This window comes from Chenopodium quinoa, unplaced genomic scaffold (assembly GCF_001683475.1).
Source record: "Chenopodium quinoa cultivar QQ74 unplaced genomic scaffold, ASM168347v1, whole genome shotgun sequence".
Lineage (NCBI taxonomy): Eukaryota > Viridiplantae > Streptophyta > Magnoliopsida > Caryophyllales > Amaranthaceae > Chenopodium > Chenopodium quinoa.
In genome coordinates, this window is record NW_018745454.1 from 1,875,664 (window position 1) to 1,901,344 (window position 25,681).

The window sequence follows — 25,681 nt, forward strand, 5'->3', positions numbered from 1 at the left end:
TACAAATATGAACGTGGTTACAAATTACTCAAATCACATCCATTTACCTCTCAATGTGCATCCTATTGTATATACAAGGTGTTGGTTAATGCTAACTTGATTTCATTGTATACCCTATTTTAATACTAATTTGAATCTCCCTTCGGTTTTTTTTTTTTTTTTTATAAGTTAGAGCCAAATTTGCACATTTGCTGAGACACGAGATACAACTTTGAGCATCAATGTTTTTAATGGGAGACTAGTAAAAATTATGAAAAAATTAGATTTAAAAAATAGACATTATGACAAATCCAACAACATATTATATGAACGTATTTTTATATAATACATTGGTAAAAAAAAAAAAATCAATGATGACATATAAATGGTGGAAAATCTTAAAAAAAAAAAAAAAAAAAAAAAAAAGAGTAATATCTAACTTCATAACAGATTTTATCAGATAAATTGTCGCACAATCTTAAAATATTTAGTTTTAAACTTGTTGTCGATTCCAACTCCGAATTTTTAATTTGGAAACCAAGTTTCCAATATGTCAATATTTTTGCTCACCCCTTGTCTCGAACAATGCCAAGATTGTTAACTACACAAATCGCGAAAAAAATAGTTTATGCAAACCCACGTCCTTTCTTGCAAGACTTTTCTATGTTGTATTTGTTGTGTAATGTTATTTTAAACAAAATAACTAAAAAAAGAAAATTCTAAAATCCACTCCATTATCTTACAATTTCAACTCCTCCAACTTAATTACCCAATCAAATCATTCCCCTCTTTTCTTCTTCATCTTCATCAATTTCTTCCTAAAACAATCCCTAATTTCAACTTTCTCTCTCCTCAATCCAGGTTATCAATGGCTTCTCCCTCTCAATTTCCCTGAATTATCTCACGAAAACCCTAATTTATCAATCGACGACTTCAATTTCACCTCTAATTTCTCAATTTCTTGCACCGCCATGTCCGCCACCGATGTCGATACGACGGCGCCGTTACTCGCACCTCTTTCACCGCCTTCCGGCGACCGATCGTTGCAGTCGCGAAGCCGGAGGATTTCCAGTAGAGCTGGGCTACGTGGCGCCGCGAGGTTTCTCCGGCGAGCGAATAGCCGGAGAATGATATCGGAGCAATCGGTTATGGTGAGAGAATCGGCAGCGCAGCAAATCGAAGAGCGTCAAAGTGATTGGGCTTACTCTACTCCAATTGTTGTTCTCGACCTTCTTTGGAACACGATATTTGTGTTTGTTGCCATTGTTATTATGATCTTAAGCGGCGATGAGAAAACGCAGGTTCCGTTGAGGTTGTGGCTTGTCGGATATGGTTTTCAGTGTATTTTGCATATGGTTTGTGTTTGTGTTGAATACAGGAGGAGGAGAGAGATTAGCAGGCCTAGGTATGGGTCTTCGGGTGGGTGGAACGTTGGTGTCGGGCCGAGTTCTGGTTCCAGTTTGGCTTTGAATTTGAATTCGGGTTCAAATCGATCGAGTAATGTAAATTCAGCACATTCGAGGTCAAATTCGAGTTCTTCAGCGAGTTTAGAGGGAGATTCCATGGAGTTTTATGATGAGCATCAACAGGATGAGGATAACACCAGGTATAACTCTTCTACTGCTTTTTTTTAGGTGTATGATTGATTGTGAATGAAAGTGTGGAACAGGATATTACTGTTAGGAAAGCATGGATTATTATTGGGGAAACAGTGTGAATTGTCTAAATTTGCTTATGTCTACTAGATTTAGATTAAAGCCCCTTGTTAATTGTTCTTCCATCCCTTGGAACTAGCTGCACAGTCGTGGCGGCACTTTGCAATTAAGCTTGTGGCACAATGTAAAGTAAAGCCTTTTATAAAAGTCACGGCATTAATCAATTAAGCATAGGCCATCTTGGGTTGTGACTCTTGTAAGACTATAGCAGCAATAGCACGATAGAGTAATAAAGTGTGAAATGTTGTAACAAATGCGTTTTTTTTGTTAGCTCGACGTTACTAATTGCTTTAGGGATTTTAAATGTTTGTCAATACGTACTGGCAGCATAAACCTATGGGACTTTATTGACTAAACAAAGCTGTGCAATTTGGATGAAGTAGGACTCTGTGTGAATCAATAAAACTAGTTTTTATGAAGGCTGTGTATACTTCCTTTGCTGTACAAAAATTTGCAAAGCTTAGCTATCATTTTGTTCAGCAGAAATGTACATGTGCCACTAGACTACGGGAATTTATACTCTTGCACCTTGCTATGCTCTCTGCTAGTAACACAATCATGATTTTTTGTCAACTCTCGATGTCCGAACTTGTATGATCTTTGGCGTTTTAATTCCATTTTTTATGAGCTGCAGTTTGCTCAAGACCATAACAAGGTCATTTGATGCAAATTCGTGACTATGTTCTCGTTAGGTAATCAGAACAGTATATACCTGGAGACTAGGTGTTGCTATTTTATGAGGGCTGTGGGTTTTTTTTGACCTGAGGAACGAAGATTTAAAGTGATTTATTAATCTGGGAGCAATTTACAACACATTGTATGTCAAGAATTTACTCCATATACCATTTCCACAATCACCTTTATCCTGCATCAACTACTGTCAACTTCAATCACATAACCCCTTTTTTCCAATGGCACATTTTTACGGCTACCATTTTTCCCTCTTTTTTAGCCTTCTTTGTTTTATTCTTCCTTTTGGAATGATCAAGCTGTGGTGATCAGGATATGCCTATAGTGGTCAAGAGGTGTCAGATATACGCCCGTCAATCTGTCAGGGCTGTAGCCAATCTCTCCATGGCTCCCCATGTTTTGATCTGGGGCCTCTGGGCTTTGCTATAACACACAGTCATGCACGCCTAAACCTTGGTGGTGATTTCAAGAACAGCAACTGGATTAGTGGTCTTGTGGTGAAATGAGCTGTAGCGGGTTCAGCAATTAACGAGAGAATGGCTGGTATGATAGATATAGAGCTGGACAGGTATAAATTTTGTCTAGGGTGATGGTCAGGATGAAGATTGGATTATGGTGATGGGAATTGGTGACTGTCTCTTGTGATGGCTACTTCGGCTGCATGGGGAAGAATGGTGAGAAGAGTAACAGTTTTGAGTTAAAGTATTTAAATGAATTCTGGAATCATTAGTAAGTAGACATTGATTTCATCTCCTACGAGTTGAAGAAGCCCAGCCAATGCCCTCAAGTAACAATTTTAGATTTGAAGCAAGAAGGATGGATCAATAACTATTTACTTGATTGTCTGTCGATAAACCCTTGGTTGCGATGATTGTTTGCTGTTTTAATTTAGGCATAGCTTAGATGAATTCACTATGTATCAGCCCATACTTCCTTATATGTGCTTTTCTTTGACTCTTTATTTTCCCCTTCTCTCTCTCCCTCTCTCTCTTAAGAGGGGGGGGGGGGGGTGGTAAAGCTGTATGTGTGACTGTTCAAATTCATCTTTTTCTTCCTCTCCTTTCTCACAACTTTGTCTTACTTGAGAACGTGCTACATGTGTTCATTAGCATTGCAAAATAAACTTTATTGTAGAGAAATAAAATTCGAGAATAATGAGATATAATTCCAGAATATTTCCAGAGGGGACCCGGGGGGGGGGAGAGAGTAAATGGATATAACTGGTTTATATTTTGATGTGTTATAAATGAACTATTTGAGCTGCTTTAGAATGTAAAACGATCTTTAAATAACTGTTTGTTGCATTTGTTTGCTCTGGCAGCGTTGCAAAGCATCTGGAGTCAGCAAATACAATGTTCTCATTTATTTGGTGGATCATTGGATTCTATTGGGTGTCTTCTGGTGGACCAAGTTTAGCAGATGATGCGCCTAAGCTTTACTGGTAAATTTCTTAATAGTTTTTCTATCATTTTGTACATACAAGCAATCTTTTTGCATCACTCTTACTTTTGTTACTCATATGGCATATGTTTTCACAGGCTCACGATAACATTTCTGGCATTTGATGTGTTCTTTGTTGTTATCTGCGTGGTGGTGGCTTGCATTATAGGCATAGCTGTCTGCTGTTGTCTTCCATGTATCATTGCAATTTTATATGCTGTGGCTGATCAGGTATGGTTGCTCATACTTCAATTTTTTTATTATTTATAATTTGGAATCGTCAGCTTTCTCTTCTCACATTATTGCATGTATCGCACAAATAGGAAGGAGCTACTAATGAGGATATTGACCGGTTGCCAAAGTTCAAGTTCAGGAGACTTGGCCAAATTGAAAAAAAGAGCGGTGAAATTCAAGAATCTCTTGGTGGAATTATGACCCAGTGCGGCACTGACCCACTTATTGAGCATGCTCTTCCAGAAGAAGATGCTGTGAGTCTTCTGAGCACTTGAAAAATTTTTGATATTAACCATGCTTTAAACTTAACCATTGATAGTTTTGGAATTTTTTGGTAACTTTGATGTCTGTACGGTCCTTTCATCTCTCTCTTTCTCTTTCTCTCTAAACTTGGCACACATTTAGGCGTCTGACCTCCCACCCACCTATTTTTTTCTTCCCACCTTAATCTTTGTGCCCTGATGCAATCTTGAGTTCTTGACTTTGAGTTGGGAGTTGGGACGGTAGAAATATTCTTTTGATTTGTGGAGAGGGAATGTCTGGTAGAAGTTAGATAAGCATGTGGAAAGTGGTTTAGTCTGTCTTTTTTCTTTAATCAGAAGAAGTACAGGGGAAGCTTCTCTTCTGTCCTGTATTTGATTTATAGTCTAGGACTAACATTAAGAGCACTTTAGCAATCGTGTCATCGAGAGGTATGGTACAATGGCTTTTGTAGCCAGTGTATGAGATCGTGCGTGGTTATGTTCTTTACTTCTGAACTGTGGAAACTGGATTAGTGACCTTAATATTTTCACAGTACATTCCCAGCAGAAGAAATTTCTTAGAAATTTGGGGTTACCCTATAGCTTTTCAAAGAAACTGGGAGGGGGGGTTTCCACCTATGTGGCTTGGCCTCATTCCCTTAAGAGCCAGTTGATTATAAGGATAATAAATGAGCTCTATGATTGCTTCACAACATATGTTATTGGTTTATTGTGAAAAGAAGTCAGAACAGAACAGAAGCCCTTTTTGTTTTTAATTTGTACTCGAATTTATGAAGTTACTTTATTTTTTATGCCTAATGTCAAAGTTTGTGTTATCCTTTCATGTTTGTTTGGATTATATGAGGGGTGGGGGTTTTGATTTGGCTTTATCCCGTGGGCAAGCTACTGTGGAGAAAAGGTTTGCTTGTGACTGCTTTGGATGTTTTATTAGTCTTTTGCATGTAGTGAGGTTTTATTGTTTTAATTCTGAATTTTAATAGGAGTGTGTGATATGCCTTACATCATATGAGGATGGGAGTGAATTACGTGAACTTCCATGTCGTCACCATTTTCACTGTACTTGCATAGACAAATGGTTACACATCAACGCTACCTGCCCCCTTTGCAAATACAACATACTCAAGAATGGCTGCCAAAGCAGTGAAGAAGTGTAGATAGGTCACCTTCTCGTGACTTCACAGCAAGTAGCTTAACGCTTTGTTTCACTCCGTCTGTGTGCATCGTACATATTGGGTCCTGTAGCCGACCAAGAATTATCTTGCTCGAGCTGCCCCACTGCAAATTGCTTTCAACCTTTTCACTAAGGATATTTATAGTGCTTGTAAATTTTTTTATTTTGCTGATGAGAGATGTACATGGTTTTGTAAGTTATTGTCCTTGTGTAGGTGGAAATTTATTCGCTCGTAATATTATCAGGATATCTAATCGTGTTGAAACAAGGATTAACATTTCATCTCCGTTTCCATCAACTCTTTTGTATGTTTGAGAGATAGAGGAAGGGAGGGAGGAGGAGCTGCATAATATGGATGTTCCATACTTTGGGTTATTCATTTTGATGTTCCAAAATCTCTCTTTTTTTGGAAAGAAAAATGTGTTAATCAATCGAATTTATTTATTGAATTCATTTCTTTCGGGATCATATTAAAGCAACCCTAATTACTACCTGTAATTCAGAACTTGGTAATTATACTACTGTAACTTACAGCATAGCTGAAATGTATAGTTTTAATACAAATATTATAAGATAGTTGTAAAAATGTCTGAAATAATCTATAATCAAATAACATGAAGTATGTTTGCAATTTGAATCATGCATGGCATGAATTGTACCACGCTGCAGGAACTCCAACAACAGTAGAAGTAGATTTTCTCCTGTCACCTAACAACGATGTTCTGAGCCATGGCTTTGGCCTATTATAATTCTGTCTATAATTAAACCCTTGTATTTCAGTTGTTTCTCGATATATTTGATTTCTTTCATTACGTTGATAACTATCTAAATCCCCCTTTACAGTCACGCTAAAATTTATTATCCCATTTGGTTCGCCATTACGATCTCTTAATCTATAACATAGACAATATTGGTAGTTTAGAGGCATTTTATCTCCAGTAAAATCTGAAGTCGGAACCTTAGCAATACCAATCAACTTAACGCTTGACCTCTTTTTATAACGAACCTCTAAGAGAATGAACTTCGTGTTTGTAGGCATGTCCATTATCAACTTCTCATTCCATTCAGGTTTCAAACCCTCACTACACAGTCTCGTTTGTAATTGGTTTGAATAACCTTGATTTTCCGTAGAAACTGTTACAAAAACATTTTTTCCAACGGGTTTATGATTTCCTATAGTCAGTGCTTCAGCTGACTTTATGATAATATCTAAGGAGTAGGAGGAGGTGGAAGGATACATTTGATGGAGTACAAATATAAATTTGGTTGAGCAAAGGTTGGAGTGGAATTGAAGGAATTGTGTTTGTCAATAATCTATCTATATATATATATATAGTTTAAATAGGGAAAGTAATTAGAAATAAGAGAGAAAGAGAAATGTTGTTTCTTGGTATTGCTAGAGAAAGAAGGTGCAATGGAAATTAAAGTATAACGGCAATGTTTTCGGCACATAACATACCAAAATTATTGGTTAATTTGTGGGGCCATGGGCTAGAAACTACTCCAAATATTGGAATTCTTGAGTTGACTCAGTAAATTATGTACTCCACTTAATACATTACTGTAACATTTAATAGTCAAATATTGGAATTTTCGAGTTTGAGTACCTTGTCAATTTTGTCACAGTGAATTAGTACTGAAGAAAGTTCTACGGTTTTACTAGTAAAAGGAATTGGCAAACTTTGATCTTAAGACACGTATTAAAATTTTGAAATGTTCCACGGTTACGTTAGCCAATGTATGTGAAATTCACTATTGAAAGATAATGGTGTGGAAGCGGAATTGTGGAAAGACTAATAAATAATGGAAGAAATGAAATCTATATTCATGCTTATATATTTTTGAGTTGCGGTAACTAGATTTATGTCCTCATCCTAGAATAATTAATAAGATGCACTTTTTTCACCACTTATATGTCAAATTCACTAAAAAAAAAAACAACTTCAATTTAGTATAGAGTACCTTATCATATACTTCCTTTGTTTTTCTTTTATTGCACTATAAAGACTTTTACAATATTCACTTAATTTCTTAGACCATCATTTGTAATTTATCCATTAGGAAAAACATAGTCATTTGAGATCTAGTTAGATTCGTATCGAAATTTACTTTTCAAATATCAAATTTTTATAATTTTTACAAAAGTAAAATTGATGATATTAATAGCTAAAGTAATGCATTGAAAAGTGTGAAATCCCTCATGGTGCAATAAAAAAAGAACGGAGAAAGTATGCAAAATTTAATCGTGTCAATTATTTTGAAACAAAGAAAGTAATATCTACTTTCAATTAGATTATCCTTCATCGTGTTCAAAGTTAGTGCCAAATATATACCATAGTATATTGAACCGAGATTTATTTATTTATTTATTTTTGAACGGAAAATTTACAAAAAAGAATTCACTCTTTTCTCGCATAAACAAATCAAAGAAAATGAGAAAATACGGAGAGTACAAAACAGGAAGCATATAAAACGACTGCGTTTTACATTATCCAGATGACCTTCAACAGACAACAGTTTCATGGTGTAAAATCACAAAAATGGCGTCTGCATCATCTTCTTCCTCACTCTCTCTCCTCTCCAATTCTCTCGCCCAACTCCACACTCGCCAACTCACAGTTCGACCGACCTCGAACCAATTTCAATGTAGAGCTTCCGGATCAACCGGATTCTTCACCAAATTAGGGCGCCTCATCAAGGAGAAGGCCAAAAGCGACGTCGAGAAAGTTTTCTCAGGTTTCTCCAAAACTCGCGATAATCTTGCCGTCATTGATGAGCTTCTATTGTACTGGAACCTCGACGACACCGACCGCGTCCTCGACGAACTCGAAGAGGTATTTTTCCATGATTTTTTGGAATTTTTTAGAATTAATTTTACTAGTAGTTGAAAATTGGTGATTTTGTTGTTGTGTTCTGTGTTCAGGCATTGCTTGTGTCTGATTTTGGGCCGAGAATTACGATTAAGATTGTGGATTCTTTGCGAGAAGATATTTTGGCTGGTAAGCTTAAATCTGGACCTGAAATTAAGGTATGATCATTTCATTTCATTATGTAATTAAAGATGATCAATTTTTATTACATTTCTTAGTAGAATGATAATTTTCTTTGGTTTTTGTAATAGAAAATGCATTCATTTTCAGAAATTATATTACTCCGAATTATAGTAACTGAACAAATTGGATGAGTTGAGATTTAATAATGTATTAAAGACAAACAACAATGAGTTGATGATTTATGATTGTCTGTGTTGTGTTACATTTTTTGTGATACGGCTTAATAGATAGGTAAGATTTGTCTAAGCATGTCACATTGCTACTTGTAAGACCATGCTTGATCAATTTTTTAATTTTAGTTTAGTAGAGTCATATATTGAGTACCTAGTTTGGTGTTGTGGAATGTTGGTTAGAAATTGAGGGATATTAGATGGTTTAGTAGTTTCCTAATGGTTGCTGCTTATGAAGGCGTTTGATTGCGTTGAAATATTGTCCGTTGAGTGATGATATTCATGAAAAAGCTTCAAATGTCCTTAAATAGAAATAGGATATGCAGTATGCTTAAATTTCCATACATACTTCCTCTTATACAAAATTGGGGAAAGAGTTGAAGAGTGAAAAAATATGCTTATAATTATCTTTGCCTAAATAGTACACAGATTGTACGTGAAAAGAGCTTTAAATTAGTCTAAGTCATGGCTACAAATTACTCCATTTGTGTGGGGGTTGGGATGATGTGGCTATCGATTCTGGATGGGGTACATATGGTGTTTTTTTTTGCTTTGGCGACTGGTGTTGAAAATCACTTCCATTGATTTTCATCTGTGTAGGATGCCTTGAAGAGGAGTGTTCTCAAGTTGTTAACTGAGAAAGGAAGTAAGACAGAACTTCAGCTGGGATTTAGGTCCTCAATCTGTGAATCTTACATACTATCTCCATTTTTTTTACGCTTTGATGATTTATTGCCTAGTCTTGTGAGATTTGTTGGTTCACCTTGATTTATGGTTTAATTATGTCAAATTTTATAATTTTAGATATTAGTAATTAAAGATGTTATTCATTGAAATATTGCATTGGCAAGCTTGAAAAATAAAAAGCAGTGTATTAAGTTAAAAAAAAAATACAATACAGAGGAATTATTTGCATAGTTAAAATCATCTGGGCTGCTGGGCTTGGAAAACTCAACACACTGTTGGTTGTTGCCCTGTCTTGTAGGAAACCTGCTGTAATCATGATAGTTGGTGTTAATGGAGGCGGAAAAACAACTTCTCTTGGTAAGTGCATAACATGATTCTTCAGATTTGCTTTTAATCTTGTCATAACTATTACGAAGTATCTTATATCCTGTCTTTCTTTGCAGGGAAGTTGGCTCATAGATTGAAGAAAGAAGGAGCTAAGGTTAGTTTGGAGTCTTTCCCTCAAGCTTAGCCTTAGTGCTTAAACTGTGATTTTTTTATTTATTTATATTTTTTCTGTTTCTTTTGGGTGAGTAGCCTGTTATTCTACGGGAGTTACTAAATAGTGAGAAATACTCATTCATACTTTATAAAAGACCTGAGTAGTGCAAATCCTGATGATTAATCTACTGCACAAAATTCATAGAAAAAATTTATTAACATCATAAGAGGGATATTTTTCAGCTATGGAAGGGGCATTAACAGTGCTAAATCTATATTTTCTTGACCTCATGTTATCTATTGTTTCAGATACTATTGGCAGCAGGTGATACATTTCGAGCTGCTGCAAGCGATCAGCTTGAGATCTGGGCTGAGCGAACAGATTGTGAAATTGTAGTGGCAGAGAAAGAGAAGGCAAAAGCATCGTCTGGTGGGACTTCAAAACTTAAAACGTTTTAGTATAACAATAGGATTCCTGTGTTAGGCCTCTTGGCTGATGACAGATGACAGTGCAAACTGACATTAAGATTGTGCTTTCTGAATAGTTCTTACTCAGGCTGTTAAAAGAGGAAAGGAAGACAAATATGATATTGTTCTATGTGATACATCTGGCCGTAAGCGCTCTGCATCTCTGAAAACATCTGTTGTATCTCTCTTTTTTTTTTTTGGGTGGTTTTATTATAAGCAACTTCATTTCCTTAGGTCTTCATACGAATTACAGTCTCATGGAGGAGTTGATAGCCTGTAAAAAAGCTGTGGGTAAAGTAGTTTCCGGTGCTCCTAATGTAAGAAGCTTATTAACTTCCATATCATTAGAGTTGCTATTTAATTAGAGTTGCTATTTAATCCGGAATGTGTTTTGATTTCGCAGGAGATTCTGCTTGTTTTGGACGGAACAACTGGTTTAAATATGCTTCCTCAGGCCAGGGAGTTTAATGAAGTATTGCCCCTAACCTTATTTTTATACTGCAAGCTCATTTGCTTTGTTTGGCTGTAATGTTCCAGCTGTCTAGCTTGATGATCCATCTTTGCCCTTCATTGCGGAATCGTTTGCCAATATCTGACTTGTTGGACCTCTTCACTGGCAGGTTGTTGGAGTGACTGGATTAATCTTGACAAAACTTGATGGTTCTGCAAGAGGTGGTTGCGTGGTAATTACTTTTAATCCAAATCTTTTCTGGACATGATTATTCTATTTCTTTGGTATTCATCTCGACTGTTAAATTGGCATGCAGGTCAGCGTGGTAGATGAGCTTGGCATTCCTGTGAAATTTGTGGGTGTTGGTGAGGGCGTGGAGGATCTTCAACCTTTTGACGCTGAAGCCTTCGTTGATGCCATATTCCCATAATGTGTAATTGGTGAGAGGTTATATTGATGGACCTAATTTTGGTTAACATGCACATGCATCTGAATTCTGAAGTGACTAAAACCATTCATATTAGTCAATCTATCCTACATGATCTTAGGCACAACCTTCCTAATAGTTGCCTATTGTTGTAAGGTTGTTACACATGGACCCTCCCTACCACAATGGAATTATCTCGGGTGATGATTATTAATGTGGCAAACTGGCAATACATTGATCATGAACATTCCTCCCTTTTATTTAGTCAGAAGAGGAAATTATTGTAAGATGTTCAAAGAAAGATCATTCAGTTACTTTGTTTTGCTTACTTGCTTAGGTGTTGTATGTATCTTCACAAGATTTAGCCAACCGAATGAGATTACAATTTAGAAACTGCAAGCTAAATTGCGAGTCAAGTAACTGAAGCTGAAAGATAGATGACCATCATGGTGATATAGGATGCAGTTACGGAGATTGAAGCACGCCAAGGAAAAGCCCTCGGCCAAAATATCAATGTGTTGTCCATGATTTACATACTCCGAGTTATTTATTGTGCTAGTACATCCTTTGTAATCTCTCAGGTAGCCTAGATAAATGCAAAATTTTCACTCACTGATGTATTATAACTTAATGCCAAAATTGTACAAGGTTCTTGCTCTATTATTATTATGAGCTACTTTGTTGATGGGAGATATACCTGTAGAGTGGCTTCATCTTGAAATGTATCAACATAAAATGTAATTAATGATAATTTTTTGAAATTTTGGAAGTTGAAAAGTTCCAATATGTCCTCAATATACATTATTACCCTGATCAATTACAACTTCTACACAACATGGGATTTCCTAATGAAGAAATTGTAATAATACAGCTATAATTTTGCTGCAGGGAGTTGATGAAAAGTAGCTTGAGCAGTGTAAAGCAGCTTCTTCGTCTCTTTTAGTCTGATTTCAATTGATACTACGGTTAAGTTTCTTCCACTCCTCACAACCGATCCAACAGCATTCAACTCGGCCTGCATCACATAGTACTAAAGTTAGACGATCAACTTAACTAGTCACTGCAATACAATCTCCCAGTTTCCATTGATATTAACTTACATTCATGGGAGCAGAAGAAAGGTAGGAAATGCTCAGCTCGACAAGAAACAAAGGCTTCTCCTCTGCTACTATGGTTCGAGCACACGCTATGGCTAGCCTTTCAGCTATACTTGCCACTGCTCCTCCATGCAACCCCTTGTAGTAGTTCTGAGACAATACATCAAACATAATTCTACTAATTAAGTTGATTACTCTTTGATCATGCTATCTAACTGCATTCTACAGTCTATAAATCAAAACCAAAGACCAAGAACATACTTCGTATAAGAATAATAAGTTAACGATGCCACCAATTCGAAATTTTTACATGAAGATTTAGCCTTATATTTGTTTTGATTGGCACATTTATGCTCATAAACTCCAATTACTCGTTTCGTTGCCAAGTGAACAGTTCGAACTATTGTATACTCGAATTATTTGCTTATTTGTTGATTAAATGAGCAAATAAACCGGGTGTACATGACAAATTCTACATGAACCAATATAAATCTAACTACACCGTAAATAAATAACACTGAAATCCAATTCATTGGGATTATACACACTCATAAACTATAAATCTATGTAGTATAATAATTTGAAGAAAAATATTCTTTAATGTAAAAAATCACCAAATTCGAAAAAATAATTAACAAGTACAATTAGCAATAAAATAAATATAATCATCATAGAATGTTAAATTAGTAAAGTAGTGAAGCTTACGGCAACAGAAGGTAGGACGGAAAAGGAGCAAGAAACATGGCCTCGAGAAATGGAATCAACTTTGAGAATATTGATCAATAATTCTGATATTAAGTCGTGATTAGTCAAAATTTTTGGGAGTTGAAGAGAGATGCCCAGACCTTGAAAGAATTGCAGTGTTGATGATTCAATAGTCTCTTCCTCTTCAATTTGTTGTTGCTCCAACTTTTTCTTTGAATTTTCCATCGCAAATTTCCCCCAATTATTTGATTTTTGAAGAGAGAGAAAGTTAGAGATTGGGGGACGGGAATTAGGGGTACTCGTACTCCGACTATTGGGGGTAGGTCTGACTTGGTAACTTGGTAAGGTTTCTATTTTCAAGACTATGATTTGAATTGAATTGAATTACTCGTATTAAATTTTGTATTAAATATGAAAGGTACGGGATATCATATTATTTTCGTAGCTTTCAAGACTTTATGTCAAAAATTATCGGGAGTGTAGGAGATGTATCATGAATTCATATAATATTGTTTGAAAATCATATACAACCATTAGTCAATCACATAATGAATTAATGGAACGAGACGACCTTAAGCCAATGAAAGGAGACAAATACGTAAACAACAAAATCGACAATTTGGGTTCGTTTGACATTGCTTTGGTTTTATTTTTTTATTTTTTTTTTTTTTTTTTGTTTTCTAAAAGTATATGATATGAGTCTAATAATGAATCAAAAATTATGTAAACTTATTAAAATTATGATAATTTTGAAAACTGACAATAGAAAAGTGAAAACACTTTTTTCTTATTTCTTGTTTTTGGTTTTTGGTTTTCAAAAAAAAGGAAACTGAAAACCAAAACTGATGCCAAACAAAGAAAAGAAGTTAGAAATTGAGATTAATCAAACAAGACTATCACATAAGTATATAACTATATTTTTTGTTCCGCATGTATCAAAGTATATATGATTTAAATTGAGAGAGTAGGAAAAGAGTCAATATCCTAATGTTTGCAACTAAAATGGAGCAAAATATTACTATATATATTGGTGTTGTGTTTGATACTCACCCATCCATGTTACTTTTGTTTTATTGTTTACAAAATCTTTACATACAATTGTTTATTCCTAGCTCTTATGAAATGAATTGTATGAATGGAATGGAAGCCTAGATTTGATAGTCATTTTTAAAATGACCACAATAAATCATCAATATGATACTCATGTTCTCTTTAAATAAAATAAAAAGATTTCTCATAAGTATAGTACACACAATGTTTTCTATAAAGAGTACGTATAAATTATAAGATGCGTTTATAACTCTATGTAACACGTGGTACATACCTATAAAGATTTGCGTGTTGGGTCTTTCACATGCTCGCCCAATGCCCATGACGGACAACACCTAATGTGAACGAGCTTGTGAAGAGCCAAAGAGCACGACACGCCTTCATAGCTAATAATAATCCGAATACATCAATACAACTATACAAGTACTATTAATCGAATCATAAATCTAGCACATACACATCATAATTTTGAGATAGGGAGGTGATAGAAAGTAGCTTGAGAAATGTAAAGCAGCTTCTTCGAATCTTTTGGTTTGATTTCAATTGATACTACTGTTAAGTTTCTTCCACTCCTCAAAACCTTTCCATCAGCAACCAACTCAGCCTGCACCATATATAGTACTTCTAAGTTAGATTTTTTTCATTAATAACTCGTAATTGCAATAAAATTGTCTAGTTATATTCTATGACTTACATTCATTGAAGCAGCAGAAAGGTAGGGTATGCTTTGTTCACCAAGAAACAATGGCTTCTCCTCCCCTACCATGGTTCGAGCACACGCTGTGGCTAGCCTTTCGGCCACACTTGCCACTACTCCTCCTTGCAACCCCTCATAGTAGTTCTGAATGAAATTAAATACCATACATGATTATGAAGTTTAAATTACTCAATGTATGATCATCGTGTACAAATAAAAGTATAGTGGCACATTAGCACGTACCAGGTTAAAACCTTTTGAAGCTTATCCATGACCATGTAATTTAAATCAAACTCTAACACATGGAATACTTGTCAAATCATAGAATGTACGAGTACTTCATACTTCGTATAATTTTTTATTTCATTTATACACCTTTTTATTACACGCAACACACACATATTGTTATTGAAACTTTGAAGTTTCCAAAAAAGAAACAATAGGTGTATTACATACTTGTATAATCAGATCAAAAAATTAAGATCAGATCGAACTAGATCTTCATATATGGAGCATTTTTTACTTTGATTTGCTTTATTATCAAATATTTTCATTATATATTGTTTAAAATTAAAAATTTAGAAAATTAATCACTGAGATATGTCGTGTAATATCCCATCTAATAGTATTTTTAAGCATTAGTGTACAAACGCAATCATACAACTATGCAAGAGATCAGATCAAATAAATTTTAGACTACACCTTAATAATACAAGTACATATCAAATTAACACACACACCTAACACCTTATATGCTAGGTGAAGAGAACATAACCTTAGCATAAACATATTTATGTTACCTTATACAAGTCAATCTAACTTGAAATAATTCGCACTTGTACAAAACCTACAATTTTAACTACTACGTAATATATATGATAGGGGAAAAAAAATGTGCATAATCAATGTATGGAATGTTAAGTGTTGATAAGTGGGAAAGGAGGTAGAACGAGTATGTAGTAACTTACGACGAAAGGAGGTAGAACAGAAAAGGAGCAAGTAACACGACCACGAGAAATGGAATCGACTTTGAGAAAACGAACCATTGGTTGTGACATGTAGTCGTGACCATTGGTGTTTAAGGGCAGTGACTCAATTGAGCTACCCAATTCTTCAAAGAAATCTAATGTTTTTGCAACAGCTTTTTCTAAGACTATTTGTTGTTCATGTTGATGGTCTACTTTTTTCTTAGATTCATCCATTTTTGCAACTCCACAAATCTTTCAAAAATAGGAGAGAGAAAGTGAAAAGAAGGAGAGATCACTTATCCTAAATAGAGCAAGTGGAGTATGTGGTAGTGTGATATGGTAGGTGTTTCTAGTTCTATGTAAAGGTGCAATAATGATGTGATAAATTGTCAATAATAATGTAAATGTGCATAGTTAGTACACTATTACACTAATACATTGCTCGCAAAAAAAAAAAAAAAAACTCTAATACTACGTACTAGTACTCTTTAATGAGGGTTGGTCTAGATATTTTAGGGAAGTATCCAATGGTATCCCGACCACTTTTACTCATCACTCATCAGAGAAAAATGTTTCGTACATTTGTACTCTCTCTTGTATTTAATTGTTACATCTTTTGTGGTGGTGATAACCACAAAAAAAAATTACTGAAAAAAAAAAAAAAATAGCAGTGTTAATGTATTGAACTGTTATCAGTCTTATCACTGTTAGCGCCTAGCGGTTCTTTGAATTAAAGAAAAAATAAAATAAAATGTGATATTATTTAATTAAAAAGAATCATTAACGGTGTTTGTGCTAATTCAAAATATTTTTAAAAAATGAATAAATTTAATGAACCTTACACCAATCCTACATGGACAATATGGTGAAAATAAATAATTTTTTTGTATCAACGCAAATAGGGAATTAATTTACATTAAAACAATTTATAGGAAAATCGTTCCTTACAAACAAATCCCTACCTTATTAAAAAGTGAATAATTGGTTGTAGGTGACCCAGGTGGGCTCAATCCGACTTTAGGCAGAATACAAACATAAAAATTCGGTTTTTTTTTTTTGGTAGGACAAATCATGGGCAAGCATTTTATACAAGAATCTTCCAAACCATAGATTAATATGGTTCCAATAATATAATATTTGACTTGAGCCTAATCAACCTACGAAATATTACATACATGAACTGTTATTAATTAATTACAGATTTAGGCCTTGTTCACTTCAGTTTAAAAAAATAATATTCTGTAAAAATAATTTCAATTCAATAAAATTAATTTCAGTTCAATAAACTTAATTTCAGTTCAGCAAAAATAAGTTCAGTTCACCAAAAATAATTACAGTTCAGTAATAATAATTTCAGTTCAATAAAAATCATTAAATTTAAAGAAGAAATAATAATAATTTTAGTTCAGTAAAAATAATTTTAGTTCAGTAAAAATAATTTAAATTCAGCAAAAAATAATTACATTTCATTTAAAAAAAATTTAATTCAGCAAAAATAAAGTGAAATGAACGGAGCTAGGTAACGCTACCACAAATCTACAATGTAATAGCCGCCTTCAATAGACTGCTAACATAATTTTTGGACACAAGAAAAGATAGCCTACCAAATATTTTTTTTGTAAATTTCTAATTCAAAAAGAATGGTGACAAGCTGGAAAATGGGTCAATAAAAATAATTAAGAGAGACTAATTAATTAAGTTCCCATATAAATGAACTTTGTCTTTGACATTCCCATTCTCTGTTTTCTGTCTCTCCTCGTTTTTTCTGAGAAAAACCAAAAGAGAGACAGAACAATTTTATTCATAAACATTAAATTCATTCAATTCCAATTAATTTTTCAAACCAAAGTTTTAATTTTTATTATTGGGATTTGAAGAAAAATGGCTCAGGGAAAGCTTGAAGTCCTCCTCGTCTCTGCCAAAGGCCTTGACAACTCTGATTTCCTCTGTAATTTTCTCTCTCTTTATTTTTATCTTAATTTTTGTTGATCATTTTATATTGATCTCTTGATATCTCTTGATCTCACATTAAGAAAATTGAAATGTTGATTTTTTAGATTTGAGATTTTGATCAAAGAAAGTTGAGATTTTTGTTTGATTTAATGGTGGACATTATATAATTAGGACAAGAAATTTGCGATTATGATGAATTGATTGTTATTTGCTAATGATCATAATTTTGTTGGTCAACTTTCTTTCAACCTAACCCACCTCTAATTGCGGGAGAATTTTGATCTTCATCTTTTGACCCTCTTTTTGTTAAAGTCTTTACATTTTATTGTTACTCCCAAATTATTTTATTCCTAGTTTTAAGGTTTCACTTTTCTTTTGTTGTCGGACTCACTAGGGGTGCAATTTCTTATATACACCCGAGTGTACCTCCAAATTAATATATTCCTTGTTTTATAGTTTCACTTTTCTTTTGTTGTTGGATTCTCAGAGAGGTGCAATTTCTTACATACACCCGAATGTACCTAAGGTCGGGAAAATGTGAGATTTGTTAAATGAGATATTACACCTAAACGAAAGGCAGATTATTGACAAGTATTAACAATTATCTTTAGTGTAAAAGTTTATATATGATGTGTTCAATGGAATTATAACAAAATGAATGTGGGTTATTTGGCCATTGATGATATGTAATCATGATTCCTAATTTCTTTCTTGTTTTGTTGAGATTTCTTTATTTGAGTCTGAATCTGGTCCATAGAATACCATTATTTTGAATAATAAACATTAATATCATTGTTTTTTGTTGCTAAGGTAACATGGGGGATTTTTTCTAAAGATAATAACATGACAAATTGTGTTCAATAACTACCTTAGCATTATGTCAAATAAGATGGAATCTTAATTTCCAACCCAACAAGTTGTCTCTTAAAAATGACATTTTATCATACTATATGTTATAAATTGATTGAATGTTTGTTGATGTTATTCAGCTAGCATGGATCCATATGTCATTCTTACTTGCCGCACTCAGGAACAGAAGAGTAGCATTGCGAAAGGTGTGTCTTAGGCTCTAAAACTCGCACCAGTATGGTCGCGTATTTCATTTGATGTGCAACTAATTGATAAGTACTAGCCATCCCTTGTATGCAAACTAATGGAAAAGCCGAAAACTAACTAAGCTTGTCATATTGATGAACCATGGCAGCAGATGAAGGATCAGCCCCGGAATGGAATGAGACATTTTTGTTTACTGTCTCAGGACATGTTCCTGAACTCCATCTCAAACTTATGGACAAGGATACCTTTACTGCTGATGATTTTGTTGGCGAGGCAAAGTAAGATGGATAGAATTGTTGTCTGATAACCTTAAGTATAGTCCACAAAATTTTAGAAATCGCGTCTTTTGGTAAGATGATTACTGAAGACAATTCTGAAAGTTTTCACCTGTTTGTCATTGCAGCATTCCTCTGAGTGTAGTTTTTGAGGAAGGAAGTCTTCCACCAACATCTTACAATGTAGTCAAAGATGGAGAATTCAAGGGGGAAATCAAAGTCGGACTTACTTTCACTCCTGAGGTAACCACTAATCTGTAACTTATTGTGACAATATGGTGATGTTCTGTAACTGTTTTAACTCCTTGCAATTAGCTAGTGCGCGATTGTCTCACTTGAGACTCCATCAATATCCCAATGCGTGATCAATGATCTATATATAATTAATTGCAGGCATACCATAGCCGTGATCTTCCAGAGGAGGAATTCGGAGGATGGAAACAATCATCATACAACTAAATTAGAGAGTACTAGCTACTGCAGGTGGTGGTGCAATTTACTTGTTTCTTTGGCATTTCAGCAATCAGAAGACGTCAGATTTTTCTTACTGCTAGGACAGTTCTTTTTGTCATATTTTTAGATTTTTCTGTTTGTTTCAATTTTGAAGTACTTCACTAATCACCTGAGTAACTGAGTTTGTTTGAAAGTTATGAATTTTAATGGAACAATATTTTTACAATATTCAAGATTGTTGGTAAGTCTACCTTTTACTTGGTTTCAATTTTTGATGTAAGTAGCAATACATTTTTTTATAGAATTTTGCATTCAAGAATTAAAATTAAAATAAGGAAGAAAAAAAATATATTGGATTCGTCATAGGGTTAACTAATGGAAAACTTGAGGTACAAGTTTCCAATCCTGTCAAAAAAACAAGTATCTGAAACAAATTGGAAAACAAGCTGTAAGATTAACACCAGGTGCCGCAATTTTGTATGGTACTCTAGGAGTACTTAAGACTAATTCGCACTCGCATTAAGATTGTAACAAAGAATATGTTCTACAAGTTAAAATTTACAGATGGGGCAACTTCACCCAATAAAAAACAAAAATCAAAGTGGAGGAGAATGGGGAGAGAAAGACGGACAATGTGTAATGTCTACAACAATAATACAACAACAGTAAAACTAAGTCATGAAATCAAGCCTGAAAGACTCGCTTCCTGCAACACTGTGCCCATGAGTTAAGTAGGAGAAGGTAATCCCAATTCCTTACATAGTTCATCATCAGGGTGCAAGGTGCCGGGGATAGCACCAAATGCCGTTCGTGTAAACTCAGTACCCGATACTGTGTTATGTATGTATGCTGAGGCATCTTCCAATTTTTTCTTCACATTAGAGGAGGATAAGGAGGCAAACTTTTTAGAGGAGGATGTTCTAGAAAGTTTGGGGGTTGTCCCTTGGTCCAACTCAGCGGCCTTTAGAAATCGTTCTGTAGAAGCTGCCCATGACAACTCGTGCCTCTGTGAATCAGTCAAGGGGGCTGGCTGTTCAGCCAATGCTTTACGTGTTGTTGCAACAAATTCTTCACCATCGTCATACATACGACAGTTAGGGAATTGCTTAAAGAATTCATTAGATGGATGGTTGGCACACACGACAATCTTTCCCATGGCTAGTGCTTCCGCTGTTGTCGTGCAGACTACATCTGTTGTGCTTGGATTGAGGAACACTTTGTAACTGAAAAATACAGTGCAAGGAAACAGATATAAGAGAAAGGTATTTCAAAAAAGCGACAACTTGTAAACTTTACTTTATGTTAACAGTGAGAAATGTTAGATAATTAATTTGACCATCAGTGTCACAAAATCACTAGAGAGAACATTATGGTAGAAGCCCATGACAACTCAAAATACAAATGTGGCTATAGAGGACAGACAACATACGACACTAAAGAAGCAGAAAATTCCCTTATTCTAGTCTTGTTTCTTTAGATCTAGTAGACTAGAATAGGTAGACTGAGCAAGGGCGTATGGTGTCTATACTCTATACTATCTAAATAAGAGTATCAGTTGACTCACACACCCACAAAACTAAAGTGGTCTCCTTATTTCACAATGTAAGGTCATTGACAAGGCCTCATTCAATTAGATTTCATGGCCTAAGCCCTCTTGGCTGTTGACAAACACAAGGCTAAGAAGGCCCTTATAGAAGATTTTCATCCATGAGCTTAAGATCCTTCCAAAAGCATTTAAAGAAAATCAAGGGGAACCACCTCAGCAAGAAATGACCTAGGCATGGGCCATAGGCCTGTACAAGTGTATCGCACAACATCATTTTACTCGCTTACTTAAAATAATCTATATCACATGAGAAAGGAGTTGAATCTACAACAAATTTTACTGACAGGCACTACAAAATGAATTTCTGTGGTGAAATGTTAAAATTGAACCTAATTAATTGTCTCTTGCTGAAAACATTGTGAAAAAGGGAATACAAAACATGAGGCTAGAACTTACTCGTGAAACAGGGGATCAGCATGATCTCGTCCAGGATGGACTCGTACAGGTAGTTCCAGTTTCTTAGCTGCCACCTTGACTTCATTAGAGTCCTCTCCATTACCATAGAGGTCTACTTCCAGACCAACTAGCTCTTTCTGATGGTCTTTAAGAAGTTTAAGCAGCTCCTTGTATCCTTTATTCCAAATCATTTTACCTATGTAATAGGCTCCTTTAGTGAAGGCGAGTTTCCCATCTTCAAGTTCCTCTTTCTTTTTTTTGCCAGTCTCAAGAAATTTGGGATTTACTCCATGGACATTGCATATTACAGATCTTGGAAGGTCCTGAGTGGCTGCAGACAATCGAATTACCTGTTAATGATGTCATTAATACGATTAGAGAGCATAAAAATATGAAGTAAATAAGTAACTAAATAATATAAATAAATAGTCAGGGTGGCACATAAAAGAGATTGAACAGCCATAGATTTCATATATACATGAACAGGAATCAATTTGTTCACACTTTACACTTTGTAGGTGACTAAGTTGCAAGATTATTTGCAAATTCTCTATATTATTGGAAGGGGAGAAGACAAGTTTAGATATTATGATCACAGAGGCAAAATGATTAGTCTCTAATGAGTGCTGCAAAGAGAATTTGACTACTGTCTTTCACAGGAAGATTCTGCAGGCTAGAGTTTGCATAAAGATGAACCATGACAAGCTTAAGAGTAAGAATGATTTCCCTCAACTCGCTAATTTTCCACTGGAACTCAAACAGCATAATATAAGGCCTCTTTTAGACGCAAGGGACTGATGTCATAATCTATGGCCTCATTTAGAATGCAATCATGCATATGTTGATATTAGTTCTGAATATCATCTGCATCCCTTAATATAGAAAAGACTTTACTAAGTTAAGCAATAGTAAAAGAAAACCAATTCCCACGGAAATGAGCAGAGTCTTAAACATCCACCTTGTCGCAGTAGATACTGATCACCCAACTATTTATATGCTTCAGAAGAAATGCTTGGGCAGCATTTTTCTCTCGTCTAACATATTCTAGGTAATTGGTGTGGACTATCCCAATGACCAGCCGGAACTTTGCTTTCCATCTATTTCCATGATGATACCATGTTAGATGCTCAGGTTCCTCAAGGACCGCAATGTCCGCCTCTTCATCTGATATAATTTCAGTAATATCTCCCACAGGAAGAATACTCCTTTTATCTGTAGAAAACTGCGGTAAGGGTTTAATCTGCAGTTGTTAGTACCAGGTAAAAAAAATAAAAAAAATAAAAAAATAAAAACTTTGAATAAGAAACAGATTACTTCCCCCACACCAGAGAACAACTCAAATTAATGGCTTATATTATCATGCACAAAAGCAGGTATTTTAAGGATTCAAAAAATGTATACACAAGGCACAAATAAAACTTCTGCAATGAAAAAGCAATGAAGCAGACATTGACAGCATCATTGGCATTAGGCTTGCTCCATTTCTCTCTCCTGTCCTCCCTTCTACAGTTTTCTAAAGATTTTGGTATGAGAAATTCATATAAATAGGGTACAAAATCTCTTTAAATGATTATCAGACAAAGACAAACAGCAAAGATCAATAGTCAAATCAATTATTTTAATATCAACTTTTGCTACACAGAGTTCAAGAGCCTTGAATAATTAATTGAATGGACCTAGCAAACTAACATCAATATATTCAAGCTTGAAAGAACCCACCTAACTGACATCAACATTTATGCTTGAATGACCCCAACCGTACTAACATCAATGTATTCAAGCTTGAACGAACCCAACCATAATAACATAAGAGTTCTGCTATCATTGTCGCCACAACAGCAACAGTTTGCAGCAGACAAATTACTCATTAGACATAACACATTAGTCTAATAGTAGTACTTACCCTTCCAGGATAAAATTTTATTTCGAACCGAGATATAAATCCAGTCCTGTCTTCAAGCCATTTGCGAACATACGCCTCATGCTCTAGGGCTGACTTGAATGTTATGTTGTCAGGGTATACAAGTCCTTGATCTTTAAGAGACAACCAAGGAATTACCAGAGTAACCTTCCTCTCCCCATCTTTTGCAAGATAGCAAGCACGAAACAATGGATTTACAGCAGTACCAGTCATCCATGGTAAGCTGGCAGTGGTATATATTGCAATTTGCTGCTTCTTAGTCATTTAGACATCAGCTTGAATGTAGAATAAGAACAATGAGAATAAATGTTGAAAAGAACTTGGTGCAAACCGAGTATTCAAGGCTCTCTTTGACAAACCGCGATACGGATCAAACTGAAATGGAAAACAGTGATTACAAATTATGCACTGGTAAAGTTCTCTATCAAAAGAAACTAAGATAAAAAGAAGCCAAATGTAGAAGACAACAGAGAAGTCACTAGTCGTATACAAGCATCGTACTTGAGTAACTTGACTAATTGACTGTGACCATGTCTGTGGCAGCAAAATTCACAACGCAACTCAACGCTTCCCTCCTGACCCCAAAATCCCAAATCCCTATTCCTGATCCAATTTGGGGCAACTAAATCTAATAATTGCTGATTACAACCTTAGCTAGAATAAGCCATTCAAAATTTCAAATGACACAGCTAGTTTGCATCTTTGTCTTAAGCCTCACGTACTGTCAACCTTGATCATTATTGGCATTCTGGGGATATTTGATCTGTATCGCATATCCTCCTTCTTTCCATAACCTCCAAATTATTGAGAATTGTGACAATAGAAGCTATAATATCCAGTACAGCCCTTCCATGAGAACCACTCTTGCAGAAGTGCTGCTAAAACTTAATGCACGTCATTGATATGTATAAAACTGTCATATGATGGAATCAATATTAAATGAAACTGCTTCATATTATCTCTATGTAAACTTTTATCGATAATGTAGCTTCAATCACTGGGCATCACACTAAAGACAACTCCCACCAAAAAAAAGAAACTGCTCACATTAGATTTTCATTTCGCATAGCCCAAAGTTTCCATATTGCCTCCAGAGTCCAGTTTCATACAAATGCCCTTGTATGTGGATAACTGTTTTCCCCAGTTAATAATCATCAATAATTTAGTAAGATGTGCTAGTTAGGCTTGCTAATTCAATTATCCACCAATATCATACCATAATATCATATCATTTCCCCAAAACCAATATCACTAATAATTTCAATGCAAAAAACCAACATAGCATTTCTCCAATGTCCACTCTCAATAACCACCATAATTTATCCAATTCACCAAGTTCACTATTCATTTCTTCCTTAAAACTAAGTACAAATGATTTACCCAATTCCATTAATTATTCTTTCCTAAAACCCATGTCAATTAAACAACCATTTCAACACCCAGGACAAACTAATGAAACATTTAAGATCAAATTTGACATATCAAATCCCCTAATCAGCATATATGAGTTCTTCAAAACCTTAAATTGATCATACATACTTTAATCTGATCTAATACCTTTAACTATTCATAAATACTGCAATAAAAAATAAAGAAAATCATATTTTGCAAATGAAAATTCCAACTTTCTTACAAACCCTTGAATCAATCCTCAAAAATCCCAAAATAGAACAACCCCGCATATAAAATTCAACAAAAATACAACCCCATCTTACATAACGAAGTATAAAGGTTTCAATTTCATCCCATTTTAGGAACAATCAAAATTAACACTGAGAAAGTTTCAAGAAGTTAAAAATTGTACCAGTAATTCGTCCAAAATTTTGGAAGATTGATGAAGAGTCAGCTTCACTCTTGGAGTACTTGTCTTCCAAGCTGAGAAAAATAGGAGAGAGAAAATGAGAAAGTTTTGCTTGACTGGCGGTTGATTTATATACAACGAACAACGAAGAAGAAGAGAGAATCTGCTGTATAATTCATTGGTATTATTAAATAAAGATGAAATGAAAAGAAGTAAACGCTATTCAAACGAATATTCGTTACTAAGATTGGTCGTTGCGCACATGTTTAGCCTTCCCTACTGCTCTTGTATGGGCCCATTACATGAACTTTCTTAAGTTAGTACTTGTACAATTCTATTTTTAGACCATTCTCAGCAGTGAGGAAAAAAAAAACCTCTCAATCTCTCTCTACCCACTTTCTCACTCCTCCCATACAATTTCTCTCATCAAATGTTTTTTTCACCACAGCAAGAGGAGAAAAAAAACCTCTCATCA

At 34.8% G+C, this 25,681-nt stretch overlaps 7 protein-coding genes across 8 annotated transcripts; 3 read left to right on the forward strand and 4 right to left on the reverse strand.

The window, feature by feature from the left end:
- The first annotated feature begins 510 nt into the window (after positions 1-510).
- Positions 511-5,790, forward strand: LOC110714612 (E3 ubiquitin-protein ligase At1g63170-like). The gene is made up of 5 exons (XM_021893157.1): positions 511-1,585; positions 3,706-3,825; positions 3,923-4,055; positions 4,148-4,312; positions 5,302-5,790. Exons 1-5 carry the CDS (start codon positions 951-953, stop codon positions 5,473-5,475), a joined length of 1,227 nt encoding a protein of 408 aa, XP_021748849.1. The 5' UTR covers positions 511-950; the 3' UTR covers positions 5,476-5,790.
- Positions 5,791-6,028: 238 nt separating this feature from the next.
- On the reverse strand, positions 6,029-6,818 carry LOC110714613 (BON1-associated protein 1-like). The gene has a single exon (XM_021893159.1). The coding sequence runs from the start codon at positions 6,730-6,732 to the stop codon at positions 6,130-6,132; it is 603 nt and encodes a 200-aa protein (XP_021748851.1). The 5' UTR covers positions 6,733-6,818; the 3' UTR covers positions 6,029-6,129.
- A 1,099-nt stretch (positions 6,819-7,917) lies between these two features.
- On the forward strand, positions 7,918-11,997 carry LOC110713902 (cell division protein FtsY homolog, chloroplastic-like). The gene is made up of 12 exons (XM_021892341.1): positions 7,918-8,326; positions 8,416-8,520; positions 9,316-9,389; positions 9,701-9,759; positions 9,846-9,883; positions 10,192-10,312; positions 10,428-10,496; positions 10,585-10,667; positions 10,754-10,822; positions 10,971-11,033; positions 11,118-11,241; positions 11,566-11,997. The coding sequence occupies exons 1-11, from the start codon at positions 8,033-8,035 to the stop codon at positions 11,229-11,231; spliced, it is 1,089 nt and encodes a 362-aa protein (XP_021748033.1). The 5' UTR covers positions 7,918-8,032; the 3' UTR covers positions 11,232-11,241; positions 11,566-11,997.
- On the reverse strand, positions 11,956-13,379 carry LOC110713903. The gene is made up of 3 exons (XM_021892342.1): positions 13,031-13,379; positions 12,329-12,475; positions 11,956-12,243 (listed from the first exon to the last, which is right to left on the reverse strand). Exons 1-3 carry the CDS (start codon positions 13,253-13,255, stop codon positions 12,100-12,102), a joined length of 516 nt encoding a protein of 171 aa, XP_021748034.1. The 5' UTR covers positions 13,256-13,379; the 3' UTR covers positions 11,956-12,099.
- An 860-nt stretch (positions 13,380-14,239) lies between these two features.
- Positions 14,240-16,274, reverse strand: LOC110714519. The gene is made up of 3 exons (XM_021893052.1): positions 15,746-16,274; positions 14,775-14,921; positions 14,240-14,684 (listed from the first exon to the last, which is right to left on the reverse strand). The coding sequence occupies exons 1-3, from the start codon at positions 15,977-15,979 to the stop codon at positions 14,541-14,543; spliced, it is 525 nt and encodes a 174-aa protein (XP_021748744.1). The 5' UTR covers positions 15,980-16,274; the 3' UTR covers positions 14,240-14,540.
- A 1,176-nt stretch (positions 16,275-17,450) lies between these two features.
- On the forward strand, positions 17,451-19,732 carry LOC110714649 (elicitor-responsive protein 3-like). Of its 2 annotated transcripts, none has more exons than XM_021893202.1 (5): positions 17,451-17,693; positions 18,688-18,753; positions 18,903-19,032; positions 19,158-19,272; positions 19,423-19,732. In XM_021893202.1, the coding sequence occupies exons 1-5, from the start codon at positions 17,627-17,629 to the stop codon at positions 19,486-19,488; spliced, it is 444 nt and encodes a 147-aa protein (XP_021748894.1). In that variant the 5' UTR covers positions 17,451-17,626; the 3' UTR covers positions 19,489-19,732. The 2 variants fall into 2 exon arrangements, with proteins under 2 accessions (XP_021748894.1, XP_021748895.1); XM_021893203.1 differs by having other exon boundaries at positions 17,453-17,693; positions 18,906-19,032.
- Positions 19,733-19,916: 184 nt separating this feature from the next.
- LOC110714648 (digalactosyldiacylglycerol synthase 2, chloroplastic) lies at positions 19,917-25,410 on the reverse strand. Its single transcript, XM_021893201.1, has 5 exons — positions 25,210-25,410; positions 23,388-23,780; positions 22,443-22,706; positions 21,485-21,834; positions 19,917-20,705 (listed from the first exon to the last, which is right to left on the reverse strand). The coding sequence occupies exons 2-5, from the start codon at positions 23,667-23,669 to the stop codon at positions 20,210-20,212; spliced, it is 1,392 nt and encodes a 463-aa protein (XP_021748893.1). The 5' UTR covers positions 23,670-23,780; positions 25,210-25,410; the 3' UTR covers positions 19,917-20,209.
- Between the last annotated feature and the right edge of the window lie 271 nt (positions 25,411-25,681).